At 42.3% G+C, this 14392-nt stretch overlaps 1 protein-coding gene across 8 annotated transcripts in view; it reads right to left on the bottom strand.

The window, feature by feature from the left end:
- The window catches only part of AGAP1 (ArfGAP with GTPase domain, ankyrin repeat and PH domain 1), a 651846-nt gene that overhangs the window by 213378 nt on the left and 424076 nt on the right, over positions 1-14392 (bottom strand). For all 8 annotated transcript variants that reach the window (XM_075069872.1, XM_075069873.1, XM_075069875.1 and 5 more), the window contains one exon: positions 8856-8960. In XM_075069872.1, the coding sequence (XP_074925973.1) occupies positions 8856-8960 (105 nt within the window). The remainder of the gene's footprint in view (positions 1-8855; positions 8961-14392) is intronic.

The raw sequence follows: 14392 nt of genomic DNA, 5'->3' as shown, positions 1-14392 counted from the left end.
TGGAGAGGGTCCGAAGAAGAGCAAACAAGAACGATTAAAAGTCTGAGCAACATGACCTATGAAGGAAGGCTGAAAGAATTGGCGTTTTATTTAGTTGGAAAAGAGAAGACCTGAGAGGGAATGATAGCGTTTTCAGGTATCGAAAGGGTGTCATCAGAGAGGGAGAAACTTCTGTTCACCTTAGCCTCTAATGATAGAACAAAGAAGCAATGGTTTAAACTGCAGCAGGGAGATTTAGGTGGACTTAGGAAAGAATCCTAACTGCCAGGTAGTTTAAAAACACTGGAATAAAATTTGCCTAGGGAAGGTTGTGGAATCTCCACCTCTGGAGATATTTAAGAGTAGGTTGATAAGTCTACAGGATGATCTAGACAGTATTTGGTCCTGCCATGAGGGCAGGGGACTGGACTCGATGACCTCTCGAGGTCCCTTCCAGTCCTAGAGTCTATGAATCTATGAAAAAAAACTCAGATGCTAGCTCACTTTCCGCACCCTTGTGATATTTTGTCTCTCTGTCTAGACTGCTTACAGGGTGTCAGTTTTGATACCGGTTTGTGTGATATAGACTTTTCACGCGGAAATGGTCCAAGACCACTGAGTCATTTCTCATAGGCTGCTGAACATATCTGATAGTAAGGATCTGTGATCCTTATGACCTTAGACCTGATACAAAGCAATGTTGCCAAACACATTATCAGTGCTTGAAGAACAGATCAAATATTTTAATGAGTTTTGTCCCTGCAACTTTTGCATCAACTTGAACTGCAGTACAGAGGGATTGAAATTGCCTTTTCATTTATTTCTCCCCTATATACTCTCCCCATTCCCACTATTCCCGAAAGGGTTGCCAAGTGCTACACATTAGGGAACCACAATGCCAGAGCTCTGAAGAAGAGGTTATTCACCTTGTACAGTAACTGAAGTTCTTCAAGATGTGCCTCCCTGTGAGTGCTCCAGCTCAGGTGTCAGTGCATCCCTGCGCCTTTGCTCACTACTGGTCTCACGGCGCCATTGATACCTCATCTAGCATGCATGTGACCCGAACTTCAGTTCCTTCTTTACTGTAAAGTCCTATTGCACACTCCAGAGTAGAGGGGAAGAGGATGGGTAGTGAAGCACCTACAGGGGAACACATCTCAAAGAACCTCAGTTACTGCACAAGGTGAATAACCTTTTCTTTTTCTAGTGATGTCCCTGTGGGTGCTCCACTTCAGGTGACTGTAGAGGAAAGCGTGCCCTCCTGGGGATGGAAGGGGCTTTGGAGTTGGTTGGTTGATGGAGGATAACACTGCTAATTCTAGCTGTGCATCTGATTCTGGACCTTGTGTTATTGCGTAGTGTTTTGCGGATGATGTTTTGGTCTGATAGAATGTGATCTGGTCCCCTATGGGGATTGTATGTCCTTTAATTGGTAGCATGGGTGAATGCACCGGAAATCCATTTTGATAGTCTCTGTGCTGATATAGAGGATCGTTTAGAACCTTGCATGACAGAAACGAAGAGTTTCAGGGATTTCCTAAATGGTATGGTTCTATCCTGGTAGAATGCTAAAGCTCATCTAACATTCAAGACGTGTCGTGTAGTTTCATGTACATTCTCATGTGGTTAGGGAAAGAATGTGTGTAGATTTATTGGTTGATTTAAATGGAAGGACGAGGATATCTTGGGGTCAAATTTTGGATGGGTTTTTAATGCAACTAAGTCTTTAAAAAAGATAGCATGTGGTGGGTCTGCCATGAGAGCCCCTATTTCTCTCCCACATTGGCCACGAGCCAATGTGATTGCCATTAAAAATGCGATTTTCATTGATAGGAAAATTAAGGAGCAAGTCACCAAGGGTTTGAATGGGGTTCTAGTGAGACCTTTTAGATCCAAATTAAGGTCCCATGGTGGTGTAGGCGGGCGTACTTTTGGGTAGATTATTTGTGGGCTCTAAAGGAATCGTTTGGTAACTGGATGAATGAACAGCATTGCCTCATCAATTTTTTGATGAAAGACAGTGATAGCAGCAAGGTGTACATTGCTTGAACTTATGGATATGCCAGAGGTTTTTAATTTGAGAATGTAATTTAGTGTCAGTGGAAGGGGTGCTTACACAGCGGTGATTTGTTAGGCACTGCACCATTTAGAGAATCTCTTCCATTTCTGTAGATAAGTCTTACTAGTAATAGACTTTCTACTATGTAGCAGCACTTATCTGACCTGTTCCAAGCAGGCTAATTCATCACGAGTGAACCATAGAGGAGCCATGCTTTCAGATGGAGCATCTCTAGGTTTGGGTGGTGAACCTGACCCTTGTGTTGTGTTAGCAGGTCCATCTAAAGCAGAAGGGTGACTGGAGCACATGCTGCCATCTGCGTTATGTATGGATACCACGGCTGTCTTGGCCATGTGGGGGCTGTCTTGCTTTGGTTGGTCCTTATTTTGTGTATCATTTTCAATAACAGTGGTATGGGTGGGAATGCATACAGGAGAGATGTGTCCCATTTGATTAGGAATGATTCCCCCATCCATCAGATTCCCAGACTTGCTCTTGAGCAGAATTGCAGGCATTTGCGGTTTCGAGTTATCGTGAAGAGGTCTATAGCTTGGTGACCCAATTGCTGGAATATGTTCTCTAGTATCACCTTGTTCATCTCCTATTCGTGATCATGGGGAAATTGACTGTTAAGTTTGTCCACAGCGGTGTTCTGGCATCCAGGCAGGTAGGAGGCAGAGATGATGATACTGTGTTGGACATACCAATTCCAGAGTTTCATGGCTTCTGTGCATAGTGAGTGTGATTGGGCCCCTCTCTGCCTATTTATATAGAACATGCTAACAGTATTGTTGGTCATACCCATATGTTCTGGTTCCTTAGCAGCAGTGGGAAATGGAGGCAAGCATTGTGAACTGTGTGCAGTTTTAACAGATTTATGCGTAGATGCGTTTCGTTGGGGGACCACTGTCCTTGAATTGTGAGATGTTGCATGTGTGCTCCCCACCTTATAGGGAGGCATCTGTTGTGAGCATCTGTGATAGTGGTTCCTGTGTGAATGGAATCCCCGAGCACACGACGTTGGGTTGCATCCACCATCTTAGGGATTCCTTGACTTTGGGTGCCATTATTAGTCATTTGTTTAGGTCACGTTTGTTTGGTCTGTAGACGGTTCCGAGCTATTCTTGAAGGCACTGCATATGTAAATGTGCATGTTTTACCATGAATGTGCATGCTGCATGTCACCCAAAAGTCAGGAGACATGTGCAGGCTCATATATGTGGGCTGCTCATTACTACAGATATAAGCTTGGTCACTGGGTCGAATCTGTTTATTGGTAGGGACACTTTTGCTTCCACTGAATCGAGGTAAGCCATGACAAATTCTAGGGTTGACTTTTTCTGGTTTATTTATAGACCTAGACTCTGGAAAAAGTCTATTGTCTGTTGGGTAGTCTGGATGGTGACTATTCAAGTGGGCGACTTGCGAAGACAGTCGTCCAAGTAAGGGAATACTATTATCTCTTGTTTTCTTAAGTGTGCTGCTACTACCGTGAGAATTTTGGGAAAGACTTGAGGTGCCAGAGGTGCTAGATAGGCCATAAGGTAAGACTTTGTATTGATAGTGGTCTGTGCCTCAGGTAAATCTTAGGAACTGCCTATGATCAGGGGGTACTATAGTATGAAAATAAGCATCTTGTATGTCAAGAGCTGAAAACCAGTCCCCCGGTTCCAATGCCGGTATTATCATTGTTAACAGGACCATCCTGAATCGTCATTTTTTCATGAATTTATTGAGTTTTCTGAGATCCAATATAGGTCTCCATCCCGTTTTTCTTCTGTTTTAAGAAGTAGTGGGAACAGAAACCCTTCCCTCTGTTGAGTGGGAACTGCTTCCACTGCACCTAGTTGTAGAAGGTGATCTACCTCTTGTCATAGTAGGTGGTCGTGAGTGGGTACCTGAAGAGGGATGGGGATAGGGTGTGGGTAGGTGTATAGAAATGAAGGTTATAGAATAGCCTGTATGGATGATTTCTATGGTCCATTTGTCCATGGTGATGGAAGACCACTACAGGTAGAAAGGGAGGAGATGATCTCCAAATAGATTGGGTTGTTGGCACTGTAATGTGAGAGAGGTCCTTCAGACCATTGACAAAGTCTTCAAATTTGCTGTTCGGATGAAGGTGTTTGAGTCGCCACAGGTGGTAAGGGTCTGAGTCTTTGTGGTCTCTGTTTTTGTTGCTCTTATTGGTGCTGATGTTGTTGTGGGTAGGGTGAATAGCCGTTTCTTTGGTATAATTGATAACTATTTTGTTTCTGGTGTGTAAATGCCTAACATGCGGAGTGTTGCCTGCGAATCTTTCATGGTGTGTAACACCTCGCTGGTTTGACTGTGAATGGGAGGTCTTCAACAGTAGCCTGCATTTTCTGGGGGAACCCCAAAGAGTTCAACCATGAAGCCATCACATGACCACCGGGGGAGCACTAGATCTTGCTGCAGTGTCTGCTATGTGTAGGGACAACTGTAGGGCCATCCTCGCTATCATTTGCCCCTCAGAAACCAGTGCTTTAAAATTCTCTCTCTATTAGCAATATTCCTAATTGCTAAATTCATGGAAGAAAGTCCATGAATTTACCATAGCTTCGGTGGTTATATTTGGCAAGTAGTGCTGCATAGTTTGCCACTCTGAACTGGAGCGTGGAGGAGGAATAGACTGCGGCCAAATAGGTCCAATCTCTAGCCATTCTTATTGCTGGGTGTTGACTATAATGTAGTGCTTCCCCCTCTGGGTGGCCGCCTCCACAACAAGTGAGTTTGGTGCTGGATTGGTGAATAAGAAATGTTTCCTTTGAGGGACAGGGTACTTTTTGTTAGCCCTCTTACAGTTTGGTGGTATAGTGGCTGGAATTTGCTAGACTGTTTTGGCAGGTTCCATCAGTGCCCCATTTATTGGAAGCACTATCTTAGGTAAGGAGGATGTTTGCAAGATGTCAAGTAATTTGCGTTGGGCTTCCGGCACCTCTTCAAGAGGTATTTTCAATTCCTCAGCCACCCTTTTGAACAAATCCTGGAAATCGCTGAAATCATCGGTGATTGTGGGGGGGGGGGCATTATTGCCTCATCTGTAGAGCATGAGATGTTATAATGTTAAGTGAAGTATCTGGTGCCATACTCTCCTCCTGTTCCTCTGTGGTTTCCTCTCTTGGTTCAGTTGTTCTAGTTTCCGATAGTGGAGGCGGAGATTTAATGCCCTCCTGATGTGGGCTGAGGGTTCTGCTGTAGTGTCTTCTCTAAGGTCCCCACGGGTTACAGTAAGGCCAGTGAGTGGGGAGTGGCATGGGTGGAGCCATCCATGGGTGTCCACACCATAGTGGTGCCTTCTGTCCCTATGTGAACCTTGCTCATAGGGGTCCAGGTGTCACAGACGTTCTGACTACAGAGGAATGGTGAGACAAGAACACTCCTTCTTCCTTATCATCCTCCTTACTTGAAATGGGAAGAGGGCTACCAACGATAGAGGTAGTTCCTTTACTGCATGCACTGGGGAGCAGTCGGTGCCCAGAAGAGGGGACTCTGGTGTCGGTGAGACCAGGTGGTCTTTCTGGTGCAGAAATAGGCATGGTGCCTGGGTCTTCAGTGTTGATAAGGTGGGTGCCAATTGCTTCACTGATGTAGCAGTTAGTGCCACCGCCGTGGTCTTTTTCAGAGCTGTTGTCATCATGGGAGGTGGTATAATTGGCAGAGTGACTGACGGTTCTGACTGCTTCAGTGTCGTCGATGGTGCCGTGGTGGAGGAGGTAGGCTTGCTTCCCCTTGACTCCGCACTGGAGAGCTGGGATTCAGCAGAGGCTACTGCACGGGCGGTGCCGGAGATTCCTGGAGCCTCGTAAGTGCTGAGCTGCAGTGTGGTCAGCACAGAGGAGACCACTTCCTCTAGATCTGCTCTCTACAAGACGAAGAGGATGCCCATTTCCTTGCAGCTTTTTTGGAAGAATGAGTCTTAGGAGACCTTGCTAGAGAAATGTCTGGTGATCTGTGCCGGGAGGGGTTTCCTGCCCTGGGTCAGAGGTTGGTCGTAGAGACTTCTCCATCAAAAAGGATTTCAGGCTCAGGTCTCTCTCTGTGAGCCCTGGCTTTGAGCTTGCTACAATGGGCACATTTCTGAGCAATATGTGTTGCCCCCAAGCAACAGACATATTAAGTGTGTCCGTCTGACACAAACAGCTTTCCTGCACATCATGCAGCGTGTAACACTTGATGAACCAAGTATTTCACTCCAGTTTCATATTCACAACAAGGAGGGAGTCTACACAGAAGACTGCTTATGTAGAAATTCTGTACAAACAGGTTTATGCATGTAACTGAGTGTTGAATATCTGATTCTGCCTCAAGCTGTGGTTTACATATATGACTAGGCAGAGATGCAGAAGCTGTTTCCATTTCCAACCCACCAAGGGGAGAGCAGCATCATTTGTCCACGATGAAGGATAAAGACGGGATTACCAAAATCTACAACTGGCCTTGCTCTCCCTTTTCCTCTGCAGACCACTGACTCTGTGTGGAACTCTGCTGCAGACTGAGTAGCAGAAAGCACCTACAGTCTGGAGGATGCAAAAAAACCCTATTCATGGTGATTGGCTGCCACTTGGTTGATAGAGAGAGTAAGAGTGCTCCACACTTTACAATGATAACACTTAAACGAACAAAACCAAAAATCTTCCAAGGCCACTCTCATTACTTTTGCAATGATTTCCAACGGCTTCTTCAAGACTGATGCCAATGGAAACAACATTCAAAATGACATAACATGGGTTATCGTTCACTCCATAGTAATGTTATAATGTGAATGTGCAGTAGCTGCTTCCCAACCTTAAAGAGACTGGCGTTTTAAATTTGCTAAATTCACTTGACTGTACACCAAGCCACAGCAAGGAGAGTGTGTTAAAAGTATCAATCTTCACCCTGTTCTGTAACAGAACATTTCAGTGGATTACTATTGGCTTTGTGCACCCACAGACTAACTTGGTGGAAATTCCTATAGCTTTAAAATTGTAAGCCAGTTGATCAAGTGAGAAATCTTGTGACACCCCTGCTGAGAAAACTCTCTGCTCCTGGTGCTTGAATGGCTGGTTCCTTTCAATGTGGTAGTGGAGATATTACTTTAAAACTTAAATTGCCAGAGAAAAGTAATGAGAAGTTATAAAACTCTTAGATGTACGGGGAGGAAGGTGAGCAAGTGGTCGTACACAGAGATATACCTTCAGCAAAAACCAGAATTGATTGCCCTGTATCAGCATTGCTTGCAAAAGTGCAATGCTGGTAGTCTTGACTTGCAGCAGGGAGGCTCAACTCTTGCTTCAAGGTCAAATGCTTTGAGGCTCTCTCGCTAGCCTCATGCAATTTAATGGAAGCGCCAGAGAAGCAGATGCAGTTGGGCCGTTCTAAAAGGATCAGAAGAACAGGGGACGAAGCCCTGCTGGAGTGGACAAAGATTCTGGGATATGAATTCTGTTGCGGGTCAGTGCCTTGCAGCTAACTGTCATGCAATTTATGAAATCAATAGCTCTAAAGAGTCAAGGAAGTGACATCAGAGATGACAGTGAGACATTCTCAAGAGGGTAGAAAGTAAGGCTGAGAAGTTCTGTACCAAGCCAGAGCAAGCACTAATGCTCAGTGGATTGTACTCCCAGGAGACTGCGTTCAGCAGAAGGGCTCAAGAAAGACTTGATTATTGCAGCACTGGAAGCAGCCCAGCAGGTGGCCCCAACAGTTTTAGCCCCCGAAAACTAGGATCATGTGCAGATCTATGCATGTCAAAGCATTTCCACTATGCTGCATCTCTTCAGAGAATAGATTTACATTCTTTAATGCTTGAGAGCTCATGATTTAAATGTTCAGTTTAAAGACAGATGAGGCTGCTGGAATGCTGGGTTTATGTGACAATACATTGAACAGACCTTTGACCATAGTGAGAAATGTGATTCTACAACACAAAAAATACACTCCCCTCCCCCATCTCTGTGGGACTTGGCGAATTCAGAAACATAGGGCTAGACTATGGCTTTAAGCCATGGCCTGTGCTGGACAGCATGTGGAAGAGTCTGAGTGTATTGGGATCCCACACTGCAGAAGCAGTTCTGGCTCAACCACCTTCCAAAGAGATGCAGCAGCACGTTCTCCCATCCCTACCCAATCAGCTCTGACCGATGGAGCAAACTCTTCTCCACTCTTTTCAGGTAGTTAGTGCTCAGAGAAGTACTAGCACTGTGCAGCGACCAAGCTCCCCCAGGCAATTGTGACTGTGGATTGTGTTAGGGGGGCCTAAAAGGAGGCGAGGTGCCTCATGCTTTCACCCCTTCTTGATGCAAGATTGGTGCAATAGTGTCTTCCACATAAGGTATTTTAATGGTGTATGTGAAAATTCCACAGTAATTTAAAATCTAAAAAGGTGATAAAATGTTTTTTTTATTTTTAAAAATGCCACCATCACTGCTACCCAGGAAACACACAAGCTGTAGAAAGCTTAAAAAATACATTCTTATTTACTGCATGCATGTCACCTTTCACAAATCAAGAAGTGTCATCTCTTAAAATCCTGATATTTACAGCCATTCCTGCAAGTCTAGAAGAAGCCCAATATGAAATAAACTCTTATGTCTACTGAACAACTAGTAAACTGCATAAAGGAAGGTTATCTAGGTTGTACATGTGATCACACTATGGAATTTTAGCTCCAGTGTGCCCTCAGGTTCATACTTCAAGATTTTTTTCCACCAGAGACAGGATATTTTTGTCAAACCCTGTCCAGACGAGCCTGCTAACAGTATTTGATCTGTGGTCTGACAAGTGCTGACTGCAAAGAGTGTGGTATACTTACATGTAAACTGGGATGATAGGTCAGTACACCGTTGTCACACAACGTAACGTATTTCTTCTTCCACTCTTTATTCAATGACTTGCCACTTCGCTTTAGCAGCACACCCTGTTAGAGAGGAAAAAGGCAGAGAAAGGAGTTAAACATGATCTTTTGCAAATGCACAGCCATTCAAAGGCAAGGGCAGCTGAGACTTAACATATTCACTAACATTCTAGTACTGTGTTTCCCTACAAGCTTCTCCATCTCTTCATTGTGTTTCTCCCTTCTCTTTCTGCCAAAATATATCGAATGGCAGCTACCAGCAGCCTCAGTAGTAGTAGAGTAGTAGCTCTTCAACGTGGTTTTCAATAAAGCAGGTTAGCCCAACAAAATATCGTCTACGTCAACATTTGCTCTGTCCAGTAGGGCTATCACAAGAAGCTTTTGTACTGAATTATACCTCCCTTGGAATTTATATTTTAATGGTGGTGCTCAGTCAGATTTATAGCCATAACAATAAACTCTAAGTTGAGCAAAGATCAAACACCTAGTACACTTGTGGGCACTATAAAATAAATGATAAATAATAAATTTCTGTCTGAATGGATTTTCCATGCAATTATGGATTCCAGTGTTTTTAGTGTGGGGCTCCTGGATTCCTTTATGTCAACTGCTATTTGTGGATTCTTCTGCTGTATCTGAGCTCAGCCGCAGCATGGGCACGGAAAGGCAGCAGTTAGCATTTGATTGTTTCTGCTTGAACACTCAAATTTGTGCAGCTTTCTCTCCCTTTCCCGAGCAGTGGCATGGCACAGAAATTCTTCCAGTTATTTATAATCCTAGCAAGGAGAAGCACTACTGATGCAGGTGACAGCAGGAGAGACCCTTACAAGGAAATAAAGCTAAAGCAGGTTGTGGGGAGAGATTTTGAGAGTGCAATCTTGAGTAATCCAGAGGGGAACCTTGGAAGAAGATGGATGGAAGGATAACCTGGGAGTCATGGAGTAAGAGAGGGAGAGGGAAGAGGCCAAGTTTTGTTTTTTCAGGGAGCAGAAGGGAAAATAAGAGCAGCCAAACAGGAAGTAATTTACCACAGCAGCGGGAAGAGATGATTGAACAATGAATTAAGATGTAAAACTACTGAAAATACACAAACATTGGAGAGGAAAGGAACTAAAATAAAAAGGAAACTCAAGACAAAAAATCTGTAAGGAAGTCCAGATGCAGACAAAACTAAATTGGAATTTATGAAAAACTGGAACATAGGAAAAATACAGAAGGAAAGGCAAGAAAACAAAACCATGAGAAAACACTAAATATTTGTAAGTACTTAATCTTACTACCAACCTAATTCAAACACATGGTGTCATTTCATGTTAACTAAGGAAGTGGTCTCACCCTGGGGACATTTCCTCCCAACATTACAGTATAAGTTGGCTGGTTAGGGCGTTGAGAGACAGGAAACCAAGTTCACTGATAGAGTGGTTTCATAAGATAAACAATTTTTAATAAACATAATTCATTTCAATTAATCACTTGGTTCTCCCATTCCAGTTATGCCCATGCTGAAATACAATTTACATCTATATTGGTAATTGTAATACTCAAAAGGAAAAGGACCGAAACATTGAACTTATACTAAACATGCAAGTGGAACTTGCAACTCTCAATAACTAGCACTAATAACTAAAAGATCTTTCATCATGAGTTTAAAAAAAAACTGAAACACTATGAAGACAGCCACTTTAATAAGGCATTTGATCTAAACACCTCTCAGTTGAATTTTAGTATTTTACAAGCCATGACTTATATTTTCAAAATTCATTATCACAGTTAGATTGGCTGGAACTTCTATGGCATTTCAGTCTATCCTGAACTAAATAAAAAACTAAGCCCATTAGGCTAATCAAGGTATGCCTACCAATGCTTTAGGAACAGTTTTGTCTAGGAAATTCTGATTAAAAACACAATTATAAGGCATAATTTGGTTGAGGACTATTTCTAGTTAAACTGCTCTTACTCTGGCAAATATCAAACTTCTATCTTCGTATCCAAGTACCATCTTGGGGACCTACAGCTAGGCCTAGTCATTTTGTACTGAGAAGTATCTGCAAATTCAGTCTATCCTGTGGTGTCACAGGTGCTCAACAGCATGGATCAGTTCAAACCAAAATCAGGTTCTTATGTTTAAATAAAATTAAATAATGAAGGAATAGCATTTGATATTAGTACATGGAAAATACAGCAGGAAATAGAAAGTAAAAGGTATAATATGGCCAACTATTATGATACTGTATTTAGTATATTTTTTTAAAATGAATAAACCTAAAGAAAGCAGTGATGCATGCTTACTTTTTTAGTTCAACAGCTTGCTTTATAAAATTATGTCATTTCAGACTGAGTCCCAACAATACAGGGGGACAAGGGTCAGGCCTGTGCCAATGCACAATTACAACTGCTTTATTCCTTCAGAAAACCGTTTCCCTCCCCCAAACACTGACAGACATAATCCTCAACTAAATCCCCCATGCCACAATCCAGATGGATTCATAATACTCCTTTAGAAACTATGGAGATGGTTCCACAGGGGAGTCCAGGGTCCTAACTGCCCTTTATTTGACACACTCCTTAAATAAAGGCAACAGTGACCTTTCAGAATCCACATCAGCTATGAAAGACACTGTACCCAAAAGCACACTTTAAATGACTGAAATTAGGCACAAAAGTGTTGTAGTAACTTCCCGATAGTTGGGGGTCAGGTTTCTCTTTGTTTTTGGATGCAACTTCCCAGTGTTGGAGACCTCAGACTTGTAAAAATGAAACAGGGTTCTGAAGGTTCTTTTCATGGTTCCGCAAGTTTGAGGTTTATATGCCAATTACTGTTCTCTCACGTAAGAGAAGTTGTTTTCTTCTATTAAAAATGAAAGCTTGCATCTGCCTTTGACTTCTATGTTTGTCTATAACAGGTGATATGTCATTTCACCTTTCCAGTCTTTTACACGGCATCTAACTAAAACTGAATTCCCCTAAATGTAAGATTGCACTGTTATCACTGTGCTATATAAATAAAAAATTACTTTACAAAAGCTAGTCCCCAACTGGCGCTGATACATTTTTTCTTCGTAGTCTTTAATGGGAATTAAACTGTAAAGCATCACACGGGTAATTTTTTCCTTTCCACTTTCTTCATATTTTCAATAAGTGGAAATGCACTTTACGCATTTTTGACTGCCACTCAGCTACAGATGAACATTTTACTACCTTGGAGGTGCCTGTTCAAGGCAATTATAAGCTCAATGAAGTGTAAAGTTGCTAATTTTGGTTGGACATATTCCTGAAGGTTTCATCACATGACAATCTTTAATTAAAGATTAATCTTAATTCCTGGAGACTCCAGGACAATCCTGGAGGGCTGGCAATCCTAAAAGTTTGATGATATTAAAATGTCTAAAATGCACCTGGTTCCTGCACAAAGAAACTTTTGCTACTGTCCATGTAAGAGTTAGGAAGTTCCATTTCAGGGATCTGGATGAAGTCATGACTCTGACAATCAAAATGCAGGTTACACTGCTTCATATTTTTTAAAAAAGAGGATTCCACTCTATTTTTATGTATGGTAGCGTTCTATTGAACATTATGTACATCTAACCTCCCTTGTGATGTGTCATAAACATACAGGTAAGGGTAGCATAAAATCCCTCCTTTACCTGTAAGGGGTTAAGAAGCTCAAATAACCTAGTTGGCACCTGACCAAAGGGACCAATAAGGAAAGAAGATACTTTTAAATCTGGGGGTGGGGAGAGAGAGGTTTTGTTTGTGCTCTTTTTGTTTTTGTTCCCTCTGGATAGACACACACACACACCAAGCAGGTAACCCAGCTTCTACTGAAATGATACATCTAAGATTACAGAAATTGTAAGTAATAGCAAAGAAATGCATTAGAGCATCTTTTGTTTTAGCTTGTGAATTTTCCCTATGCTAAGAGGGAGGTTTATTCCTGTTTTTGTAACTTTGAAGTTGAGCCTAGAGGGGAATACTCTGTATTTTAAATCTTTTTATTACCCTATAAAATCACCTTCCATCCTGATTTTACAGAGGTGCTTCTTTTACTTTTTTCTTTATAATAAAGTTTTTCTTTTAAGAAACAGATTGGTTTTTACTGTCCTAAAACCCCAAGGGTCTGGTCTGTGCTCATTTTGTTAACCTACTGGTTGGTATATTATTTTCAAGTCTCCCCAGGAAAGGGGGAAAGAGGGCCTGGGGGAATATTTTGGGGAAACAGGAACTCCAAGTGGTCCTTTTCCTGAATCTTTGTCTAAATCACTTGGTGGTGACAGCAATACTATCCAATGACAAGGAAAGGATCTATGTGTTGGGGAAGTTTTTAACCTAAGCTGATGGAATATAAGCTTAGGGGGTCTTTCATGTGGGTTCCCACATCTGTACCTCAGAGTTCAGAGTGGGGAGGGAACCCTAACATGATGTGATTTGTTTTGGTTGTAGTTTTAACTATTTGAGTTAACTGACTAAAGAAGTATTTATAGCTAGTGTCAGCCATTCATTCCTTCAGTCCAAACATACAATACTACACAAGGTATATTTGACTCACAATGGCACTCAAAACACAGTAGAACAAGTAATACTGCTTCATTTAAGGACGCAAAATGAACCTTTGGATCAGAACATTCCCAAAGTCTGAGGAGGAACAGATCTGGGGTTCTAGTTCACACTCATGTCTAGTACAGCGGTAATAACTTCAGAAGTAATTCATATCACCACATTATTTGCAGTATCTCTTCATTAAGCATAGAGAATCCAGGGCAAAATTACCCTCTGGCAAAGGCTAAATTGTAAAGATTTTAATAGTCATTGTACATACAAAGTAAGTTAATTTCAACACAAGGTTATTAATATCCCCATGAAACACAGGATTCTCAACATGAAAAACACCAGTTGAAAATATGGAGTTAAACATCACTTGTACCTAACTGTAGTTAAGGGGACTTTAGTTTTACTGAAAGAAGGGCCTGCTCAATCTCCTGCCCCAACTTTTTCAACCTGAGGGCCGGTGCTATGTACCATTTCTAAGAGGTCAAGGGGCTGCAATCAATACTTTGGGGAAGATTCCCTTGTTTTCCCTGTTCTCATCTATTCACTTTGTTCAGGTGGTGCATAGAGAATGGAAACCACCTATAATTCGCCTGTAAGGGATTGGCTCAGCAAATGCAAAGTCATCATAGGCGGCTCCTACACCTTCCTCCCTCAGTCCAGGGTGGAGAGGTATGCAGGGTGCCAGGTGGGAGAGTGGCTGAAGCACTGCTGATATACCTTCTTTGGAGAGCAAAGTCAGGCAGCACAAGCTAAAGCAATTCCAAGGTTTCTTTAAAATCAACTCCCACCTTTTCATGCTCTCTGTATGTGTGGAAATTATTTTTATATATAATATAAAAAAAAGACCCCCTAACGCTTCACCTGCCTACCTCAAATATGAGAGTGACACAAACTAGGAGAGTCATGCCGGCTCGGATGTCGCCCGGATTAACAAGGTCCGTGCCAGA

The sequence above is a fragment of the Chelonoidis abingdonii genome, chromosome 10, assembly GCF_003597395.2.
Source record: "Chelonoidis abingdonii isolate Lonesome George chromosome 10, CheloAbing_2.0, whole genome shotgun sequence".
NCBI lineage: Eukaryota > Metazoa > Chordata > Testudines > Testudinidae > Chelonoidis > Chelonoidis abingdonii.
The sequence above is the reverse complement of the archived record's forward strand: the minus strand, read 5'-3'. Positions and strand labels throughout refer to the sequence as shown.